The sequence below is a fragment of the Phyllostomus discolor genome, chromosome 1 (assembly GCF_004126475.2).
Source record: "Phyllostomus discolor isolate MPI-MPIP mPhyDis1 chromosome 1, mPhyDis1.pri.v3, whole genome shotgun sequence".
NCBI lineage: Eukaryota > Metazoa > Chordata > Mammalia > Chiroptera > Phyllostomidae > Phyllostomus > Phyllostomus discolor.
In genome coordinates, this window is record NC_040903.2 from 155940086 (window position 1) to 155962820 (window position 22735).

General features: G+C 51.8%; 2 protein-coding genes across 14 annotated transcripts in view; one reads left to right on the forward strand and one right to left on the reverse strand.

Annotated features, from left to right (window-relative positions):
• Positions 1-17735, forward strand: part of CAPN3 (calpain 3) — a 44837-nt gene extending 27102 nt beyond the window's left edge. For 2 of the 5 annotated variants that reach the window (XM_028506443.2, XM_036032178.1), the window contains 16 exons: positions 1866-1943; positions 3561-3721; positions 4888-5057; positions 5397-5408; positions 6107-6315; positions 7124-7160; positions 8940-8957; positions 11793-11906; positions 12866-12943; positions 13334-13391; positions 13468-13532; positions 14000-14068; positions 14153-14231; positions 14420-14536; positions 14789-14847; positions 15159-17735. In XM_028506443.2, coding sequence (XP_028362244.1) covers positions 1866-1943; positions 3561-3721; positions 4888-5057; positions 5397-5408; positions 6107-6315; positions 7124-7160; positions 8940-8957; positions 11793-11906; positions 12866-12943; positions 13334-13391; positions 13468-13532; positions 14000-14068; positions 14153-14231; positions 14420-14536; positions 14789-14847; positions 15159-15185 — 1351 coding nt within the window. In that variant the 3' untranslated portion in view covers positions 15186-17735. The remainder of the gene's footprint in view (positions 1-1865; positions 1944-3560; positions 3722-4887; positions 5058-5396; positions 5409-6106; positions 6316-7123; positions 7161-8939; positions 8958-11792; positions 11907-12865; positions 12944-13333; positions 13392-13467; positions 13533-13999; positions 14069-14152; positions 14232-14419; positions 14537-14788; positions 14848-15158) is intronic. The other 3 variants (XM_036032175.1, XM_028506446.2, XM_028506444.2) reach the window with 2 other exon arrangements.
• Positions 16306-22735, reverse strand: part of ZNF106 (zinc finger protein 106) — a 59126-nt gene continuing 52696 nt past the window's right edge. For all 9 annotated transcript variants that reach the window (XM_036032160.1, XM_036032145.1, XM_036032122.1 and 6 more), the window contains 3 exons: positions 22148-22219; positions 20478-20624; positions 16306-20169 (listed from right to left, as the gene is read on the reverse strand). In XM_036032160.1, coding sequence (XP_035888053.1) covers positions 20113-20169; positions 20478-20624; positions 22148-22219 — 276 coding nt within the window. In that variant the 3' untranslated portion in view covers positions 16306-20112. The remainder of the gene's footprint in view (positions 20170-20477; positions 20625-22147; positions 22220-22735) is intronic.

Genomic DNA, 22735 nt, shown 5'->3' on the forward strand with positions numbered 1-22735 from the left:
TAGGAGGGGACTGTTAATGCAGGGGGTCTAGACAAGTGACTTCCCTTCTCGGGGTCCCTGTTACCTCACCTGTAAAATGGGAACAATATCAGCTCTTCCCTGGCGAGCTGTTAGGAGGAGGAAACTCGGTCGCATTGGGAGAGTGCTCAGCCAGTGCTCAGATTTCCTCTCCCGGGCCGTCCCCACAGAAGGGCTCACGGGCCCTTGCAGAGAACTTCACTGCTTATCACTGAGAGCACTAGACTGGGGGCAGCAAAAATTCCAAGCCTAGGAAACTTATGATAAAGGCTCCAGAACAGGTACAAAGCCCTGCCGTCCCACCCTGACTGCCTTACAGTATGGAGGGCAGCTCCTTAGGCGCCTCTGTTACTCCCAAGAGGGCAGAACAGGGCTCAGCAGCTGAGCAGGACACACCCAGGCTGTGTGTGCCCTCCCACCTCCCCCCCAGCTCCAGGGTTACCTCAACATGCCTCTCTTCCCAGGGCACCAAATTACTGGTTCACTCAGCCACCCCTGTACTGAGCACCTACCGAATAGCAGGCACGGGTCTGAGCACCTGGGATATCCCTCCCTCAAGAGACTGTGATAAGGTGCCGGTCCTTGTCTCCTGCGGTTTCTTTCTCTTGTCCACTCGGCAGAGCCTCACTTCCCCAGTGATGAGCGGGCGCCAGGCCCCAGACTACTGTCTAGGGACTTGGAAATGAGCACAGAGACACAGGCCCTACCCCTGTAGACTTTAAGGCCCAGTGGAAAGACAGGCAAACACTAATAACAATTGAGATAAGTGCCAACGGTAAGGGTCACAAGGAGGTACCCCCTCCCCTAGTTTGGGCAGGGCAGGAAGGCAGGAAAGGTTGCCTAAAGGGAGTGGCGTTAGAACGAGGCTGTGTGCTCTGGGACCTCGGCGCCCCATCAGTTGTCTGCTCCAGTGGCCTGAGTGACCCCTGGGGACCTCGCTGTGTTCTCCAGCCTCAGAGCTTGGTGTCCAGCCTTAACCCACCTCCTGCCAAGGCCTCCGCTGCAGGAACTGCTGACAAGAGAGCCTCAGCCCCGGGTCACTCAAGGGGAGACCCCCCTCCCTGCTGTGTCCCTCCTTTGGGTCTCAGGACTCTCCATTTCCCTTCCAGCCTCTGAGACTAAGCACCTCAATCCCTTACCTTTCCACGGTCCACCCAGTCCAGTTTCATTCTCCTCAGTGTGCCCGAGACACAAGTGTGCTCCCTTTCCTCACTCTTCAGGAGGGTGAGTGTGTAAAACTGCCCAGCCCTGAAAAACACAGGCTAGGCTGTTTCCCAGGCTGGCAGGGGCAAGGAGATGTTTGCTCGCCTGGGCTTTCTCTTAGAACCCCAGACAGTCATTCATTAGATGATGGGCACTGTCCTACAGGTCTTGCAGGCACTGTTTCATGTACTGCCCCTCACAGCCCTGTGAGCAGGTAACATACAGTCACTCCCCTTTTGCAGCTGAGAAAACAGAAGCTAAGAGAGGTTAAGTGACTTATCCATGGTTCCATAGTTGGTACTGGTTATTATTAAATTGGAATCTCAGTTTATTTATTTCCAGAGCCCAACTCCTAAACTAAAGTGTGGGAGGGGTAAAAAAGAGTCATCCAGAGAAGTGTCAAGCTGTTATAAACCCATCTAAGGAGTTTGGTTCTAACCCTGAGACTGGTGGAAAGCAACGCCTGGGTTTTACAATGAGGGGATAGATCAGATTTTGTGTTGCAATGGTTCACACTGGCCACAGTTTGAAGATGGATGGGTCACTCTCGGAACTTCTTTGTATTTCTCCGATACCTCCTATCCCCTCCAACCCACATCAGGCCTTCCCTCCCTCCTTCCATAATTCCTGAATTTCCCCTCCAGGTGGAAGGACTGGGGCTTTGTGGACAAAGATGAGAAGGCCCGTCTGCAGCACCAGGTCACGGAGGATGGAGAGTTCTGGTGAGTCCAAGACCAAGGAGGAGCCCAAAGTGTGAGGTATGGGGCAGGGGCTGAAATCTCAAACTTCAATTCCTAGATGGAGGCTGTCAGATTCCAGCCCTTGGGAGACCTGGGCTCTGTTCCCCTTCTCCAGCTGGAGGCCCCATGAGGATGAGGTGCTCAGAGGCGCCCCATGGTGATGACTGAGCCAGGAACCTGCCAGCATCACGGCCCCCACCTCCCCTGTGCCCTCCGCCACACATGCTGCTCCAGACACTTGCCCCCCAGCCTTCGCAGAGCCGTCTTCTGAGCCAAGGAAGCTCCACTTACTCTGCTCGCCCAGTGCCCCTGTCATCCTCACACAGATCATTTCTACTCAGCCTCCAAGTCTCAGCTTTAAATGGGACTTTCTTCAGATCCCCCTTGTCTTCCCTAGGACTGGAATTGTTTATTTGTCATACTCGTCACCCTTGAAGTTGTTTGCTTAGTTGTCCTTCCCCAGCTCTCTCTTATAACTAGCATGGTGCCTGGGCCCCAGAGCAGGGTCACACAGTGACTTTGGGGAAACAGCATTGCTGCTGAGCTCTCCCATCAAGGACACATGAATCTGAGTCATTATTGGAGGAGGTGACTCAGACCAGAATTGACCATTTCTGTGGAGGATACTGGCCAGCAGTATCCATCACTGCAGATGCTCGTCGAAACACGAGAAAAACATACACAGGGACAACCCAGTCCTGTGGGGAAATAGGGACGAAACAGCCCCTCTCTCTAGTGGAGAGCGCCTCAAGCCCCCGCCTGAGTAGGCTTTTATTAAGAATACAGATACAGTTTGTGGATTCCAGTCTGGCAGGGAAGATCAAAAGGAATAGGTAGCTTTCAAAGGTGCTGGTAAATCTCCCGCTGGGATTCTGGGCAGAATTTGGGGTTTTATCACTTAAAAAGACTACAGGACCTAAAAAGCTAGTTTCTTTTCCTGCCTGGCCTTCATATTCTAATTCAAGAGCATCCTCCAGCAAGCAGATCTCACAGGATCTTGCATATTCTATGTCCCAGGCCTGATTACCCCAGGAGTCTGCCGACTCTGGTCTGGTCTGTACCGCCCCTGTTATTTCCGCAGGCCTGAGTCCGGCAGAGGAGACAAAGGCAGCCGGGAGACTTGGATTTGTCACATCTAAGAACAAGGACTCAGGCTTTGACAAAGCCAAAGGGGCAGGGGTCGATGTCAATCACCCCTTCATTTTCACAGCCCCCCAAGTCCTTCCCTGAGGCCTCCACGTGATCATGCCTGTCTTAGGCGATTCCCCCCGTGGGAAATCTTACCTGTCATTGGCTAACTGATCAAGCACTGGGGGCTGGCACAGAACAGTCAGCGTTCATGCCAGGGAAATAAGTTTTGTCTCCTTAGTGGCTCCTGGTCCGGAGGTCTCTCACTCAGCCTTAGCCATGGGGGGTTACAGCTTCCTGAGGCCAGGCAGGGCAGACCCCAACACATTTCTACCCTAAAAAAGGAAGGACAGGTTCCTTTCTGGGACTGTGACCAAGTTCCACTGGACTATCTTACTGGGCTGTGTTAGCCCCAGAGTCTTACCTTTCCCAGGCTCCCCTATGGGTCTCTCTCTTCTTCCAACCTCTCAGGATGTCCTACGACGATTTCATCTACCACTTCACAAAGCTGGAGATCTGCAACCTCACAGCCGATGCTCTGGAGTCCGACAAGCTTCAGACCTGGACGGTGTCTGTGAACGAGGGCCGCTGGGTGCGGGGCTGCTCTGCCGGAGGCTGCCGCAACTTCCCAGGTGGGAGAAGCTTGGCGTGGGGGAAGGGTCCAAGCAGAACAAGTTTCAGGTAGAATGATATTAACTAGCACTTGCTGGGTTCCTACTAAGACCCATACATAAGTTATCTTTAAAGCCTCCCTGTTTTACTGAGAAGGGAGCCGCCATGCTGAGGAGTTTGCAACAGGGAGCCGGTAACAACTTTTAAACAGGACATTGTGTCGGGATAATACTGTGTTCATAATGCTAAGAATGGGACTGGAGGGCCGAGTTAGCAGCTACCGCCAGAGTTCCAGCCAGAAACGATGAACTCCCAGGCCAAGTCAGGAGCAGCAGAGGTCGAGGGAGGAGGGTGTAGGGGAGAAGATAACTGGGTAATGCGGGGAGAGAAGAATGAAGAATGACTTCAAGATTCCCAGTCTGAGAGTGTGAATGGATGGTGTCAATGTTACAATGTAAGAAACACAAGAGAAAAACACCATGTGTCATTTTGGTTTTGGTGGAGTGGATTGTGGGCTTGTAGAGAAGAAAGTTTAGTTTGAAACATGGAAAGTCTGAGGCACCTGTGGAAAATCTGGGTGAAGATGTGTGAAACAGAGAGCTGAAGGCATAGATTGGAATAGTATTTGGGATTCAGTATGTATTTGAGGAGGGAAGGAAGGAAGGAAGGAAGGAAGGAAGGAAGGAAGGAAAAGATGGAAGGAAGGACAAGAAGGAAGGAGGGAGGGAGAGGGAAAAAGAAGAAAAAAGAAGAGAAAAAAGGAGATAGGAAGGAAAGGAGAGAGAAAGTCGAAAGAGAGATGGAAGCCAGGACCTGTAGCTCAGGCATCATCCAAATGTGGGCAGTGGGGTGAGGGAACAGGTCTAGGACCAAATACCAGGAGTCAACGACATTAAAGGGACAGGTGAGGAAGCAAAGCCGTCAGCAAAGACTGGGAACAGCAGTTCGGAGAGGAAGGAAGAATCACAAAGTCGATCGGGACAGCTCCATCGGGTATAAAGTATAGGCTGCCTGCCCCCTACCCCCTAGATAATTAGACCAATGCCTGAATCCTCCTCCCATATTTACTGAGCACCTAGATGTGGGAGACAAAAGTGAATAGGTTCGCTGTGTCTTGTTTCCCTCCCCGCCCTCTCTCCGAGAGGCAGACCTGACGCACCTTTTCTTTTGGGGGGGGGGGGCACAGACACGTTCTGGACCAACCCGCAGTACCGGCTGAAGCTCCTGGAGGAGGACGATGACCCCGAGGACTCAGAGGTGGTCTGCAGCTTCCTGGTGGCCCTGATGCAGAAGAACCGGCGGAAGGACCGGAAGCTGGGGGCCAACCTCTTCACCATTGGCTTTGCCATTTACGAGGTATGACCAGCTTCAGCCCAAGAAACACACATCTCCTCAGGGAGGAGGCTTTTGGGGCTTACAGAGAGGACCTCCAGCTTCCCTCACACCCAGTGACCCCCAGAACCCCTGGAATCAGGCCCACAGTGTCAGCTCATCTCAGATGTCTGTAAGGAGTGGATACAGACCATGGTGGGGGAAGTACAGTGGGGCGGGGAATGCCGTCTCCGTACATGGGGAGTCCCACTTCTAAGCGTTCACCCTGCGATTGCTGGCGCTCCCTTCCCACAAGCTTTTTGTCTCCGTTCAGATCTGAGATCCACAGAATCTGAGTGTCTTCTCTTTCTGTTTCTCTCCAAGGTTCCCAAAGAGGTATAGAAGTGGCAGCAGCCAGCGGTTGCCTGCGGCACTACCTGGGGCTCCCGTGTCTGTCTGGCACAGCGGGAAGCTTCCCGGCGGGGACTGTGGGCAGGACTATGGCAGGAGAAGGCTGCGCCTGTGCCCCTTAACCCCAGAGCAGGCGCCTGACCCCCTGACTCCCACCCTCCCTTCCCACCACAGGCTCCCACACATGCTTTCATACATTCATATTCATTCGTTCACAATCACCCCCACACTTGCTTACACTTATACACATTCACACTCACACAATTACACAGTCACACATATTCACAGACCCACATTCTGAGGGGGATTGGGGCATTGGCTTTTGGGGTGGAGGAATTGCCTCCCTCAGACCCTAGCTAAGGGCCCTCCTGCCTCCCTGGGGTCCTTCCCCAGCCTGGAGGTGATCAGAGTGGGCCGGCAGCAGTTTGGGTAAGTGATCCCGAGTGCAGGAATGATAGACTTGACTTTCAATTCTGAATCATAACAAAAAAGGAAGAGGAAGTGGGGTAGGGAGCTCCAGGGACATTGAGCTGTTTGAGGCCTTGGGAATCAGAGGTAGGCAGGTCATCGCTGTGAACTGGGTGGCCGGGAGCTGGGAAGGGAGCCCTGGGTGGGGGGCACTGTGGGCAGACAGGGTGTCCCTCCCGAGGGGCTCAGGCCCCTGAGGCTCTTCTCTGCTTCAGATGCACGGGAACAAGCAGCACCTGCAGAAGGACTTCTTCCTGTACAATGCCTCCAAGGCCAGGAGCAAGACCTACATCAACATGCGGGAGGTGTCGGAGCGCTTCCGCCTGCCTCCCAGCGAGTACGTCATCGTGCCCTCCACCTACGAGCCCCACCAGGAGGGAGAGTTCATCCTCCGGGTCTTCTCTGAAAAGAGGAACCTCTCTGAGTGAGTCCCAGCCGTTTCCCTGCCCCCCGCCCCCTGGCCCTAAGAGCCTGCCTGGTCCTTTCCAGAGATTGGAAGTACGAGGTAGCTGGATGGTTGCTGCCAGAAGTCCTGGGATATGTTGACCAGGTGGCACCTCTTCCTCCGCTTCTGAGCCACCGGCCACATCTTCCCTATTCATTCATTCATTCAGTCAGTCAGTCAGATCAGTCAATCAGTCGGTCAGTCAGTAAGTCAGTCAGTCAGTCATCCCACAGATACTTATGGAGGCTAGAGCAGTGAATTAAGCAGAAAGAAATCCTGCCCTCACAGACATTAACATCCTAGCATGAGACAACATTGTATAGGAAAAGACAATATATAATATGTTACAGTTAGATGAGTGATAGGGAGAAAAAATAAGTAGGGGTGAGGGATAGGAGGTGCTAGGGGTGATTGAACTTTCAGGTAGGGTGGCTAAGGAAGCCAACAGGACCACGTCCTGCCTGCTTGGCCACCACAGATGAGTTCCTAGGCTCTGCCACTCCGATCTTTGTCCCTGAAAGAAGTATAAGGTCTGTGAGTAAGTGGCTTTGTCACACCTCTGGGGAGCTCTGGGCAAAGCGAACGAGAGCCCGTGTGTCTGCACTTGGATGCTGGCAGCGGTGCCTACATGGGGCTGGTCCCTGGGGTGTGGGATGTTAGTTCCCGGGCTGCTCCTGAGGTCATCCCGACTTGACTATGAGAAGTCATGTGACCTGAGCAGGTCCTCTCTGCGCTTCTTGTTTGCTCCTGGTGACACTGAGCCCCCTCATGTGTGTGTTCCTCACAGGGAAGCTGAAAATACAATCTCTGTGGATCGGCCAGTGGTGAGTGGTTTAGCTCTTGCATGTGAGAAGGGCTGGGGTGAGCGAGGCGGTGGAGGAGAGACTGGGTGTCGGCGGAGGGAGAAGGGAACCTGGGGTTTGCAGAACGATCACACCACCTTACGGCAACTTCTGTTTGGCATGACCAGCAGTAATGACAGGCCTTATGGTCTGGGGGCTTTTAGTCAGTCCAGGGGCTGGGAAGAGAGTCCTAGAAGGGATAAGCAGCTTGAACCATTAGAGAGAGGGATCGAGGCTACAGGAAGGGATGATAAGGGCAGCGGCCAACACTGGATTATGAGGCACAAGCTCACACAGAGGAAAACGTGCACACTCTCTGCAGTCCGCATCAAACCAAGGTCCCACACCTGCGAGCGGGGTGGCCTGGACAAGTTACATCAACCCTCTGATTCAGATTCCTCCTCTTTAAAGTTGGGGACAGCACGTGCCTTGCAAGGCATTTGTGAGGTCTGAACACCGAGGTCATGTAGTGAACTGTCTGCCGCACACGGGCCCTCGAGCGCAGGTTGCTGCTCGTGTGTTCCAGACCCCACCAGGCGCGTCTCCGATGTGCTGTCCCACTTGATCCTGGCAAGGTTTCTGAGCTGACATGAGGCCATTACCCCCCGGTTTTAAAGTAAGGAAGCGGAGGTTCAGCAAGTTCACAGAGGCCTTCAGTGAGCAAAGCCAAGCTCAGGGCCAGATTCTTTGAACACAGACTCGGCTCTCTCCGCCACCACCAGGCTGAGAGCTGTCCCCAGGGCTGTGAGGCCGCCGTCAGCACAGAGCTGGCATATGTCCATCGGGGTCTCTCTGTGTTGAGGAGTCTTGGGGCCTCGGGTCCTGGTTAGCAAACAGTCCCCTGTGCTCTGTGGGTGCATCCTGGGCCAATAAGAGGACGGCAAATGCCCCACTGAACTGTCTCCTAGGTAGTGACACTCACGGTTCTAATCCTGGCCCTGTACCAGTGCCAGAGCTCCAAGTGCCTTCTGCATTACCGCAGACAGCATTTTTAGTATAAGGTGTGCCTGGGGCTGTTCTCATCTTCTGGATGTCGGTTGTCGGTACAGTATTCATCAGGAGCCGCAAACCCGAAAGCTTATGGGAACTGGCATGTCACCGAACTGAGAAGAGCGGGCAGGTGCAGGGATTTGGGTGTCCCTACAGTGGCCTGCAGTCCTCAACTGACACTTGGCTTCTGTGTCGGAGGGCCAACTGCAGGGTGGTGACGGCTAGCTGGAGGCTGCAAGCTGCAGAGAGCAGCCGCTCTGCCAGGCCTGTGGCCACAGGGGGGCGCTGTCTGTGCAGGCTGCCTGACCTCGTTGTACAAGAGCAGCCCCCAAACCTAGATTTCCATTAAGTTTCTCTGTGTTAAGTATTTGCTCAAAAACAAACAAACAAACAAACAAACAAAATATACCCAAACTCTGTATATGAGACAAAATTCATGCTGGGGCCAGTTTGGGCTAGCTACTTTTTCAGTGTTTTAGTCACCAACTTCATTAAAAAATTCAAAACAGGTAGAATCTCCCTTTCCTTAGCCGTGTCCAATAACAGAGTGAACTCCAAAATCGAAGCCATAGCAGCTGCCAGTCTCGGGACTGGAGAATCCTCTTCTCCCTGCACCCTCCGGGCCCCTTCTGGCTCCAGGTGACCTGGATTTCTAGCCCCCAGAACCCACCCAAAGCTGAGAACCAGGTCTCAGGGAAGTCAAAGGCAGTGGATTCTCTGGAAACTTGCTTTTCACTTAATCTATATTCACTGTTCCCTTTCCTTGTGCAGAAAAAGAAAAAACCCAAGGTGGGTGTGACAGGGTGAGTGGGTAGACAACACCGAGGTTTGTGCACCGCGTGAGCGCATGCGCACCAGATCTGCCTCGTCCCCTGCCGCCCCGCCCCCTGCCCTGCTGACGCTGGGTGCGGAACAAGGAGAGCGCCCGCTTACTGAGTGAAGGCGGCGGTCAGGCGCTCCCTAGGTGCTTTCTGTGGATTAACCCAATACTCTCTGCATCCCTGTGGGACTGGTACTGTCCTTGTTCCCATTTTCAGAGGAAGAAAAGGTACAGACAGATGGACTGACCTAAGGCCACAGAGCCAATAAGTGGCCCAGCCAACCCATGGAGCCGGGTGCAGTCTGCACCCCGAACCACCACTGCTACCCGGCCTGCCTCTCACACGGGGGAGGGAGAGGATGGCCAACCTGGGGGAATGGGCCTGGTGTGGGGGGTCCTGCGAAAACCAAAGGGAGCAGCCCATCTTTCTCAGGAATGGGTCTGGCTACGCTGAGCAAGGCTGGATCCCTTTGGGGAATGGCAACTGGTTCTTTTTATCAGGGTACGGAGCGAGATAGTTGAGTGAGGGTCTTGGGTGCCAGCTGCCTGCTCTGTAAACAGGACTGCTCCTTCTCCCCACCTCCTTTCCCTCTCTGCTCCCAACTCCTTTTTTCCCTGAGCTTTCTGGGGAAGGGGCAGCAGAGGGTATCTAGAGGGGCCAAGTTACTGAAGAAGACTGCTAAGCCACAGTCTCATTCAAGGCGAACCCTGTTGCAAACCCCCTTCTAGACAATGACCCCTCCCTCTGACCCTAGGCCCCTCTAAAGTTATGGTGCTGATGGCAAAGGGCAAAGGGCACAGGGAGAGAGAAACTCCACCCTCACAGCCCCAGAGGGGCTGCTCAGCTTGACTGGCTTAAGGTGGGAAAAGGGAAGAGAGCCACCTGGGCAGCTCTCTTGGGGTCTTGGGGAGTCACCCTGATTCACCAGGGCCTCAGATAGCCCCTCCTGGCTGTCCGGGTTACATTCAGCTGCTGTGAGGCTGCCATTGCTGACGGTGATCATGTGTGCTAAAGCTTTCTCTGTGACGCGAGACCCTGTTTCCTTTGCGTGCTTTGGGAACTTAAGATCACAGTTGTTTAGCAACTCAAACTCCCCCTGCTCCATCCTTGCTCCATTTGCCCATGACTCCTCCAGTCTCCAGGGCAGTAATGTCTCCGATAGTGGTTACCCCTTACAGAATTTTGGGTTGACCGCCCCACGCACCATCCAGAAATGACTGATCTTTGGACATCCTTGAGCCCACGGGGCAGCAGCTGCAGGCCTTCAGTGTTGGGTGTTAGTATTGATGACGGCATTTGGAAGGATTCAGCGGAGGGTCCTCCAAGTACTGGTGCTGGTGCAGACCACAGCTGATGATCATCAAGCACCTGCCACACATTAGGCACTATTGGGGGTAAAACAATTTGCAATCACAACAGTATCTGAAGGCAGGTGCTGTCATTATTCCGCTTTTATAGTTGAGGATAAAGGTCCAGAGAAGTGAAGCGACTTACCCAAGGACCCACAAATAATGAGTGGGGGGAACCGGAGCTGGACACCACGCCTGTCTGCTCCCAGACCCGTGTTTCTTGCCCTCCCGTCTCCGGTGCAGGCCCCTTGCACTCCGAGGCCTGTGCTGTCCAGACTCACTCTGGGGCCCGCAGATACGCGTCGGGCATGGACATGCGTCCCCCTCGGACTGTGACCCCATTGCTCTGGGATCCCACAAGCTTCAGTTGCTTGAGCAAGACCCTTTGCTTGGAAGGCACAGCAAGCCAGGACTTGGGGGCCTGGTAGGGGCCCAAGCGGGGGTGCTGTTTCCATAGGTTTGTCCATTCTTGCTGTCCTAGACGAGCACCACGGAAAGGCAGCTGGGGACTCAGACTAGTCAGGTTCCTCTTCTGCTCTGAGGGACTGTGGCTGCCCCACTGCTCTCTGCACTGACACCACTGGCCCCTACAGCCTAGCCTCTCTCTGCCTTCCCCGCAGGGCGCGTGGCTCTGACCAGGACCGAGGCAGCACGGCCACTGCTTTCCACCTTTTCCTATCTGCGTTTGCCTGTGCATGTCTTGAAACATCTCTTGTGTTTGTCTGTGTGGCCTCTGAAGTGTGTTTGCAGTCCACTTTTACATTATCTCAGGTGACCCCCACAAGAACCCTATGAGGAGCGCAAAGCAGGACTTAACTGTCCACATTAATGGAGAGTAAACTGAAGCCAGAGAGGATGTTTCTCATATGTGATGGCCCGGCTGGGGTTCCAGCCCCGTGTTGGGACTTCTCACCCATGGGCCATGCCACTAACCAGAGTCCTGTTTTCAATTTGTCCTCTGCAGGGTGCTAGAGGCCCCTGGAGGTGCCTCAGTAGCTGCCATGGCGACGTAGGGGCACGGAAGGAATAGAGCTCTGCCCTGTTCATCAAGCGGGGAAGTTCTGATTTTAATGACTTTACATATACTGGGCTTCTGGGGAAATTTAATTTGAACTGGGTTTCCATTAGAAAAAAAAAAAGTCTACAAAGTATTTGAAAACCACTGCACTAGATCATGTTGCTTTTAGCATTCTTAGCATTTTCGCACGTGCTTACTAGCTGGTTTAACCCTCATAACTCTATCATGAGGAGATAAGGAACTGAGGTCCAGAGACACTTTCCCCGCAGTTTGTTGGTGGCAGAAACGGAGCTTGAACTGAGGTTCAAGAGCTCCTACCTGCTCCTTCCTCTTCACTGGACCCGCATCTCTAGGGCGAGGCTGCCTCCAGAGTTCCCGCTCAGCCTGTAATTCTCGCTTCCTTCCTGCCCCCTCCCCCCTCCCCTCCTCTCCCCAGCCCATCATCTTCGTCTCAGACAGAGCAAACAGCAACAAGGAACTGAGTGTGGACCAGGAGTCGGAAGAGGGCAAAGACAAAACGAGCCCTGATAAGCAAGAGAAACCCCCGCAGGTTTCTGAGCATGTGGCACGAATTGGGGTGGCCAGCACACTGGGGCCAGCTATGCTATGCTCCTAGGGTGCTCAGGCTGGAGGGGCTGCATGGGTGGGGTGTCCCTTGACCATCTAGAGGTCTGGATTTACCTCACTGACCTTTCTTTCATCAAGTTCTCCTGAAATTTCGGATGCTGCTTGAGTCAACGCCTTGGGGATTGGCAGTCCCACCAGGGCAGTCCCCCACCTGGGAAGCACAGGCTGAGCCTCCCTGCTGGACGAGGGGAGGGAGGGGCCTGAACAGGAGCAACTCCTGTTTCTGGTGGCCTCCAGCTCTTAACAATGAGGGAGAAAGAGCAGGAGCAGGAAAGGGGGCTAACATCAGAAATGGAGTCCTCCAGAGCTCCGGGAGAGTGTTAGATTGGAGTGGAGAGAGGTGGTCACATAAAAATTAGTGGAGGTAGGGCAAGGGGACAAAAGCCCACAGACAAGCCCAGGGCTACCCCCTCTCCCCTGGAATGCCCATGCAATGGAGGGGGGAGAGGGATCCTCTGAGGACTTGGCCTTGACAGCAGAGGCAGCCAGGGTGTCAGAATGGCCTGGCCTCCTTTGTCCTGCTGGGGCGCAAGCATTTGGTTGGGATGGATGGTCAGGCTCACGGCAGGGGAGGGGACTCCAGCTGGTGAGGATGGGGGAAGGGACCACAGGGGCTGCCAACGCACCTGCATGGCTGATGCATCTCTGTCTAGAGCGTAGGGCTGGGGAGGTACGGTGTGAGAGGCTGTGGGCACCTGGGTCATTCCCACTCCAGAGCACCAGGTCTGACGGGGAAGGAAGGGCACTTGCCCGTCCCCGGCACCTGCTGCCACCGAGGGCTGCTGTGAGGCGTTCTGGCCCCTTCGGCCTAGAAGGAGCATTCCTCATGGGTCCGCCTGTCTCTCTGATCCCTGTGAACCAGTTTTCCTTGTGCTTCCACAGCCGAGGCCGGGCAACACTGACCAGGAGAGTGAAGAACAGCAACACTTCCAGAACATTTTCAGGCAAATAGCGGGTGATGTGAGTACTTCCAGCCCTGACTCCCAAATGTCCTCCCCTTGTAAACTACTTGAGCGGCCAGTTATTTCACCCTTGTTCAGTAGAGGCCATTGTGGCTTCTGGCAGAAAAGAACGTACGTGTGTGGCAGACACCCACAAGGCCAGCCCTTGAATTAGACGGACGCCCCTCTGGGTGGTGTGGAGCCCTCCTTGCTCCGAGACGCCCACTGCAGTCTGGGCAGCTGAAGGCACAATGTCTGTCTTCTGCAGAAAAGCCCCAGCGTCCCTCTGACAGGAAAGCACTGGCGGGGGGGACTTTACAAACACGGACAGCTGGGATTCACTTTGCTAAGCCTCGGCTCTGCCAGCTGCCATACCCTTGAACCGTGACTCTACTCCCTTCCTCCTCAGGACATGGAGATCTGTGCTGATGAGCTCAAGAACATCCTTAACACAGTTGTGAACAAACGTGAGTGGCTCCCACTGTGTGTGGGTGTGGGTGTCAGTCACCTCAGTGCAGTTCCTCACTCCTCTCTGCCTCCCAGACAAGGACCTGAAGACACAAGGCTTCACGCTGGAGTCCTGCCGCAGCATGATCGCCCTCATGGACGTATCCTTTCTGCCGCCCTTTCCAACCCCCTGTTGGGGGCCAGGGCCGGGGCCAGAGCCACAGTGAGGGGTGCCCAGCCAGGCGCAGGGGCCCAAATTCACGCCCAAGGAAAGACCTAAGGAGGTCCTAAGTCAGAACCTCCTGGCTGCTGGTCTGAAAGTGGTGACAGGAGGAGGTACAAGTTGGGAAGGCCATTGGGTTGTACCAGGTCCTGACCCCTGCTCTTTCCTGCCCAAGCAGAAGTGGTCCTTGGGACACCATCTGAGTGGTAGACTGTAACTCTGCTGGGGAAGGCATGGAGGGGAAGGTTAAATACTAGGACAGGGTGTTAAGTACAGGACAGTGCATAGGGTATCCTGGGCAGAGCCTTCCTGTGGGGCTGCCTTCCCTGCAGAGGCCCCTAGAAACGCCCTCCTGACCCAGGGGGATTTTGCTGTGCACACCCTGTAGCCCTGACCTCCCTCCAGACAGACGGCTCTGGGAGACTGAACCTGCAAGAGTTCCATCACCTCTGGAAGAAGATTAAAGCCTGGCAGGTGGGGAGAGACAAGCGTGGGTGTGAAGGAGGTTGATTCAAGGGTTCAGTGTATAACTGCTGTCCTCAAACTTTCTGTTGCCAGAAAATTTTCAAACACTACGACACAGACCAATCTGGCACCATCAACAGCTACGAAATGCGAAATGCAGTCAATGAGGCAGGTGAGGCAGAAGCGGCGTGGCCGGGATGTGGCCCGGAGCTGGTGGGAGCCGGAAAGGGAGAGGACAAGGCCAGGGGCCCCACACCCAGAGAAAGGGCTTCTCTTTGCCTTTCCCAAGAGGCCAGGGAAATAGCAGGCAGGCCTCAGGACTGTGGCTCTCCTTCCTCCTCTCAAGTGCTCCCTCCACAGGGTTCCACCTCAACAGCCAGCTCTACGACATCATTACCATGCGGTACGCAGACAAGTACATGAACATCGACTTCGACAGTTTCATCTGCTGCTTCGTCAGGATGGAGGGCATGTTCAGTAAGTGGGGCTCCCCTGCCCCTCTCCCGCGGTGAGAGCTGTGGCAGTGGGAATCTCAGCTGCATCATCCCCCAACCTATTCGCTCTGGGGTGAACAAAAAAGGCAAAGGCCCTCTTCAGGCTCAGCATGGGTGGGTAGAGGGAGGGCTATTGGTGATGCTCTGCCTGGCAGAACATGGTCCTCCTAAGAAATTTACAGGAGTGGAGGCGGAGTGAGACTGTAGCCTCGTCTGTATTCATTCCCCCACACAGGAGCTTTTAATGCGTTTGACAAGGACGGAGACGGTATCATCAAACTCAACGTTCTAGAGGTAAGGCCCGCAAGCAGCAGCACACTCCCCCTGGACCTATTCACTGAAGGAGTCAATGAGGCAGACTAGACCCTCTGTGTGCTCTTCACCTCCAAATAGCGACCGACGGAGGGGTGGGATCGGACAGGATCACGAAGGGAAGCACAGTGAGGGACGTACCTCCCAAAGGTCCTCAGTCCCTAAAGAGACTTTATGCGGGAAAACACGTGCCTTCCCAGGCATATGGGGCCTGTGCCTCCCCTACCCTGGCAGATCCCGAGGGCTGGGGTCTCCTTTCTTGCCTGCAGCCTGATCTTCGGCTTTCCTTTCAGTGGCTGCAGCTCACCATGTACGCCTGAACCAGGCGGGCCTTGGCCAGGGCCGGGCAGGACCACTCAGGATTTCAACTTCACCCATCTTGGCTAGAGCCACTCGCCTCGAAGGTCGCAGTAGCTGCACCCCCAACAGGCCTCCAGACGCCTCATTGGTCTTGTTCCTCTTCTACTTCACTCCTGACTCGGCCTGAGGGCATCTGTCCGTCTGTCATGCCCACACTGCCCCTTTTGTGAAGGACCTTTGTCCCTTTGCGCGTGCAGGCAAGTGTCTGCCTGCCTCAGCTAGCTGTAGCCCAACTGGGAGATTTGCTTGGAATGTGAGAAGCCTCAGCTCTGAAGCCAGTGCCCCCGTTGGTGCGCCCGAGGCTGTTCACAGGAGCGTCTGCCAGTGGCACTCAGTACTTCCTCTGTTAGAGCCCTCTCCCCGCTCTCCGTGTCCCACCCGTGGGACAGCAACCGAAGCAGCACTTGGGTCTGACTTTCAGGATGGGCCCGCGCTGGGGTACACAAGCTCAGAAAAGGGAGCTGGGCACTTTCGGCTGTCTGGCCCGTAAGTTTGGCTGCGTTCTGGAAAACACTGACCTAAATAAAGGCATGTGTATGGCTGGCTCCACCGTGTTTTCTTCTCTCACATTTGCACGTTGGCCACGGCAGGGCTCAGGGGCTTCCAATCGCACACTCCCCGGTCATGTAGCGGGAGCCCGAGTTTCAGAACACAACAAGGGAACACACACACACACACACACACACACAAATAAACTCCAAGTCCCGCTCTCCTCATGCCAACTGCTGTTTCTCGAGCACAGAACTCACTCAGACACTGTCCAGGATACCTAAGGAAAGGGGGGGAACAGCTGTTGGTATACAGAACAGGAATAAGTGGGCCGCCAGTAACTGGAGGGTCACGTACCTAAGTGTAATGGGGCAAAAATATAGTTTTTAATCCTAGCTCCTCCATTAACTAACTGACCTCTGCATGTGACCTTGAACAAGTCCTCAAATGCAGCGGTTTGCCAGACTTGTCTGGTCCATGGTGTGTGGCTCACCTATAAACCACTTGTGTTTTTCACCCATTTTCTTTGGTCTTCATACCAACATGGGAAAGAAAAGGTGGGCTACGGATGTGCAGATAAGGTGATGAAAGTAAACAATTAGTAAAAGTACTTTATTTTCCTCTTGTATTTGCTTTATACCTTGCTTTACAAAGTTATGAAGTTCACAGGTTTATACCAAAATGTAAGAAGGATAAGCTATTTGCTTATAAACACTTTTGCAGTCAAATGTCATCTCAGTTCATTCTTCTAACCCACATTCCATAGAAACAGCTCGAATACCAGGGGTGCTAGAGCAGCTCCCCGGCACGCATCCCTCTTAAGCAGCAGAAAGACCTTCAGTACAGCCTTTCCTCCCTGACTCTCCTCCCCCGTAATCCAACTGGGCTACCACTGTGAATTTATAGCAAATCTGGGAAATTTCAGGGGCCACGTACTGGGAGTTGGAGGTAAGGTGAGAGGTTACTGTCTGGTAAGGAGTAGTTCAGGTTCACACCTGAATCTCACACCCCCTTGCACAGGGAGCCCAGTACAGCCCCCAGCGCCCCACCACAGCTTCTGTTCCTGGCCACCAGGTGGCCCTTCTGCGATCCTGAGGGCCCTGAGGATCTGGGGCAGGAGCAAAACCACTGTTTCATCCATGTGGCAGGCATGGCCTTCCTAGCAGTTCTAAAAGCTCTCCTTTAGGTGACAGAAACAAAATCTGTAAGCCAGCACATGTTAACTGTAGCTATTTGAACAAACCAGAGGGAACGTGCAATTCAAATCTCACTTCACAATGTACTCTGATCTCCCCTCCAATGAATTCTCTTCCATGAAACACACCACACCCCCGCACTGAGTGTTGTACACCTGCTTCCAGCAAACCACCCACATACTCGCCACTGAAGTTGTCCACTGCATGATCTACCCCCCAAAACAAGCAAACAAACAAACAGAAACCTTTGTGAGGCGAATAATTACTTAAATAGCAATGATATTGCCTGTAACTTATAAGCAGGTCAAACACTCAACTGCTGGCTCTTCTGAGACAGAAAAAAAATCCTCCCCACAAAAGCAGGAGAGGAGTGGCAATGACGTTCTCTTCAATTCAAGTAACACGAGGTCAAAATAATTCTTTGTTCTTAGAGTTTTGTTTGCATCATGTTTAATTGCTGTTATAACTTGAGTACAGGATTGTGCTAAAATACATTTTAAACCTAATTAAAACTTTAGGATAAAACTTGAAGTGACTGATATCATATCAGAACACGCAGCCATTAAGACACTACCATAAGCACACAACAGGTTTCACACTACTGTTTCCTTGGCTTCAAGCCGCTCAAAGTAGGCACACGCAATTCTCAACAACATTCTAAAAAATGGCCGCCAACTCCTTATAATAAATGAGTCAGGTTTTGTCAGGTCATGGAAGTTTCCCATCTTCTTAAAGTACTAGATGTGCAGATAAGCAAATCCCTGAGCCACAGCTCTTCTCTGAGGGGGGACAGAGGACTAGAACCAGTCAAGACATTGTAGAAGATCAAAACAACCAAAATTCTGCATAACTTTCAAGACACTTAAAAGTAGTAACACACAACCATATGTAAGCAGCCGAGGTGCTCGTGGTGCATTTATTGCTAAACAGAGGACTAGAGCATTGCATTTAGGGTAACACACTAACCTGATGCTAAATACACTGTACGCATCCTTGAAACAAACACATTATTGCCACTGCTTCAAAGACAAGTTTTGTGAAATGAGGAAAAGCGTTACAGCACAGGTGCCCCTGCACGCACACACACAAGGAACATTCACACACAAAGGCAGGCAGACTGTGCACAATTCCACCAAAGTGAAATCCAAACCAGTTCTTACTGATTTTACCTGCAGAGGTTCCCACTGCAGGGTGACTGCCCAACACCTGCCCCACAAAGGCTCCCCCAGTCTCTGCGTTTCAGGCACGTCCTCAGGCAGGACAGAAGGACACTATGCAACAGAGCACGTGAGGCTTTCCTAGCACACTGCCCGGCCAACCTGTAAATGCTGCTTCACTGCAGCCCAGAGAAAAATGCCAGGTTTGGCAATGAATCCAAATATACTTTCCTGGGGAATCACTATTCCCAAACCCACAGAACAGCCCAGCTCCTCTGGCCGCCTGTCCGGGAAATGGGGGTGAGAGGCGGGAGAGGCTTCCTGATCTCACAGAGAACCAGAACAGAGTCTTTATGCAACAGCATCCTCTCTGATCTCTCTGGTGTCCTGTAAATCTCAGCAGATAGTGTAGTCAACAGAGGTTTACCCACTCACAAAGACAAAAGCAAATAGCTGGGGGGCCTTCATTAGCTAGTAGTAGCTCCTATATTAGTTCTCAATGTTTTGGATCCAGTAAGAACCACTACAGCCTTCCCTGGAGAAAAGACCACATACTTTGTCTTATATACAACTTCAGGGGTTCCCATACCCTCTCAAAACCTACCCGTGAATTCCCAGAGAAGCTCCCCTGCCCTAGAGCCAGAGTGAAGAGGACAAGTGAGCAGACGTGTGTTCACTAACAGGAGTGGAGAGAAACCCAGATGCTCTGCCATCCTAAGAAACAGTAGGTGCCACGTCCCGAAGTTTGGCTGTGTGGCCCTGGGCTCTCCTCCCTCCTTCTTATCTCTGGGGAATCTTTCAGAGTTCTGTGAATCTGGAAACAAAAGAATGGAAAGCAACACTTCCATTGCTTTACTTAAGAGTCCAGAGAAAATCTAAAAACAAAGCAGTCTCACTAAGGCTTTGTTAATGCGGCTGCCCTCAGTGGACAGGTAGAGTCTCTACCGTCACCAGGTTCCACTCTCCTTCCCCAGCTGGTGGAGGGGCGAAGGCAGGACAGAGGTTTTAGAATCAGTCTCTGAGAAGCCTGCTGAGGCCCTAGAAACTGAATTCAGATGCTTTACCCTAACTCTCCCATCTCAGGTGCTGCAGGTGAGTGGAAACCATCCTGTAAGCCCAGGAAAATACCTGCTGGCTGCCATCTAGAGAATGGGAGAGATGGGGTGGGCAATGGAGCAAACTAAAAGGTTTCAAACCCTCGGCAGCCTGGGAGAGCCTGAAACCAGAAAGGGAGATAAAGGCTACACTTCCAGTTCAGTCCCCGCAGCAAGGAGCACCCAGGTCGGGCCTGACCGCCGCACTGCAAGGTGGATGCTGGGTCTGTGTGCCGCCCCGAGCCAAGCACTTCGGGGAAACTCGCACAGGAGGTTCACCAGGCAGAGCCGTCCCGTCTGTAAGGAGCTGCCCAAGTCCCTACAACACAGTCGGCAGAGCAGTCACGCCAGCTGCTAGAAAGCTCCTGGGTCTCCCTTTAGCATTTAAAGCCAGCTCTGTCCACCTACAAGGCAGGAGAATATCGAAACACACTAAACATAATTGTTAAGAAGGAAACCATTTGCTTCCAATTTAGATACCTAATTATTACAACTAGAAAAATTAAAACTGATCCTAAAAATCTAGCATCTGAACAAACTGGTACTTATGTAAAAGCCTGACTACAGGTTTAAACCATCATAAGAACATAAACTAACAATCATAAACTGAAATCAATAAAAATATGATTAGGGTCAAATTAGGTAACCAATTAAGGTGTGCATCTTTAATAAACTTCTGGAGAACACTAGTAGCATAAATTACTACATGCCATGCTGTTCCAGAGTACTATGGTTCCTTAAAACCTCTTTACATTTGATGAACCTCCAGCAAGAACTTGAAGTGTAACCTATCTTCCCACAGAGCTGCCCAGACTTGTGCTCCAGGTAAGCCTGGCCGGGAATCACTTCCCGCACGCCACTTCCCCGGGGGAGGGAAGACAGTGGCCCGTGTGAGGGGCCAATGTGAAATTGGTTCAATGAATGACTTCCCAACATGGGAGGCAAAAAACTTCATGAATCGACTTTGCTGTCATCCTCGGCATGTCGTTCAATGTGCCCTGCAGCATCCTAGGAACCAAAGGAAAAGGGCCCATGAGAGAGAAGTTGGTAGAAGGGCAAGAGAAAATCCAAGACAAGGAGAGCTTCATGGGTACATTCTACAACCCACACACGAAAGGCAGTTAGGACCCGGCATTCTTCATTTGAAACATCATTAAGCTACCCCCCAAATCTCTGAATAAAAACAAAAAGAAAAATCCCTAGACTCTCCCTATCTACTGCAACTCTGAACATTCTAACTAGGCAAAAAAGGGTTTCCGCACCCTGCTCCCACAGGTGAAATGACTTCAGGGCGACCTCGAGCCCCACTGACGTACCTGTTTGGATCCTTTCCTAGCAGTGAAGAAAGCATCACAGTTCTTCCAGCGACATTTCAGAGTCTGAAAGTTCGGGTTTGTGTGGTCAGTCAGCAGGTGTTGCTTTAAATGATCCACCACGCCGAATATCAGAGAGCAGCCGTGCCACTGGGAGAAACAGAACAGAGACGTTAACAAGGGCACCAGAAACCTGCAGTCAGAACATGCCTGCTTGTACGCCGTAAATCTGGTGGAAATGAAAAGTCCTCTACTATTTAATTTGTTCTAGCTAGCAAAACAAAGCCAGAGACAACCAAATTAATTACCAATATGATGAGGAACCTTGAAAAGACTGTGAAGTCTTTTGACACTTCGGTATTATAAGAAGGCAAAGCACTAAGGTAACTAACCATTACATCTTTAGACATAAGAAAAATTAAAATATTCATAGACAAGTTACCATAAAATTCAGTTTAAATTGTACTTATTCCTTATCTTGCCATCATAAAATGAGTTTCCCCTGGCTGCTGTGGCTCAGTGGACTGAGTGCGGCCTGCGAACCAAAGGGTTCCCCAGTCAGGGCACATATCTGGGTTGCAGACCAGGTCCCCCCAGTACGGGACACTCAAGAAGCAACCACACATTGATGTTTCTCTTTCTCCAGTTTTATAACCAGATGGCCCCATTTCTCTAGATAAAGTCACACTTCATTTGTATGCTCTGCATCCTGTTACACTAGAATTTGCTTTTCTTCAACGACAAAACTAAAAAGCAAAAAGTAACGTATAAAAAGCTGAAAGGTAATTCAACTGTGGACAGGCCTAACATCAAATGTTAAAATGGAAAACTCATTCCATCAATCTGGAAAGAGGTTTGGGGAAAACAATCAGTGTCATAAATGTTTCTTTGGTCACTAATATTAGAACTGATAAAACAAATGAAAGCTTATAAGGAATAAGTGAAAAGTTTAAGGGTTAATCACTAGCATGCAACTAAAAAAACCCCTGAAATTTAGCCTTGAAATCTGAGGTTTTAAACTTCAAGAATACAAATTTGTTTTTGTCCATCTCTCCCAAACCAATAAGAACACAAACCAAACTATTAATGTGTATGACCCTTGAGGAGTGGGTATAGGATGGGGAGGTCACAAAAATAAATACTTCTACTCTTAATTTCATGTATTTATGCACTGTTGATATTTTTATAAGCATGTACTGATTTTATAAGAAAATAAAAACCACCAGGGGGATAACCTGAGTGTAGAATATTTAAATATACCTCATATCCAATCCTAAAATAGACTTTTCATTAAAGAAATATAGAGAAGCCCTGGCTGATGTGGCTTAGTGGATTGAGCTCGGGACTGAGAAGCAAAGAGTCGCTAGTTCAATTCCCAGTCAGGGCACATGCCTGGGTTGCAGGCCAGGTCCCTAGCAGGGGGCACATGAGAGGCAACCACACACTGATGTTTCTCTCTTTCTCCCTCCCTTCCCCTTTCTCTAAAAATAAATAAGATATTTTTTAAAAAGAAATATAGAGAAGTATTTTATATGTAGTTTTTAAAAATAAGCTTCCTTGTTCTACAGTGGAAGGCATAAAGTGGATGCTCAAACAGAAAAGTGTTCCATTGATGACAAGGAAGGTCTATAAATCAGCCTAGAATTAAGCAACTCTGAAGTTCCACTCCTTACCCAACAGCGGTAATTCTGCATCAGATTTAGCCTCACAGCCTGAATACTGCCGTCATAACAGCCCGTATAGATCTGGAAGAAGAGGTTTATCACATCAGACCAAAACACACTCACCAAAAAACTACAAAACATCCTCACAATAAGAGTCAAAAGCTATCTGTAGCAACTTAAGAAAACACAAAAACTAAACCCACCCCAGCCCCATGGTACAACAATGGGCAAGTGTCCAGGGGTGTCCACCCCGCGGCCTGCGAGTCACATGCAGCCCAGGGTGGCTATGAATGCGGCCCAACACAAAATCGTAACTTTGCTTAAAATATGATGAGATTTTCCTGTTTTCATTGGTGTTTGTGTATTTAATGTGTGGCCCAAGACAACTCTTCTTCCGGTGTGGCCCAGAGATGCCGAAGGTTGGACACCCCCGTGAAATCTGCTCTAGACACTGTGAAGCTGGGCCCCTCGGAGAGCCACTCGTGGGCGCCCGGCTGACGGCAGGACGGCAGGGCTCCGAGGCGCCCACCTGCACTCTAACTGCGGTGGCTCTGGCTTCCCCTCGGCATTACATATTAGGCATCTGGATTTCATTGG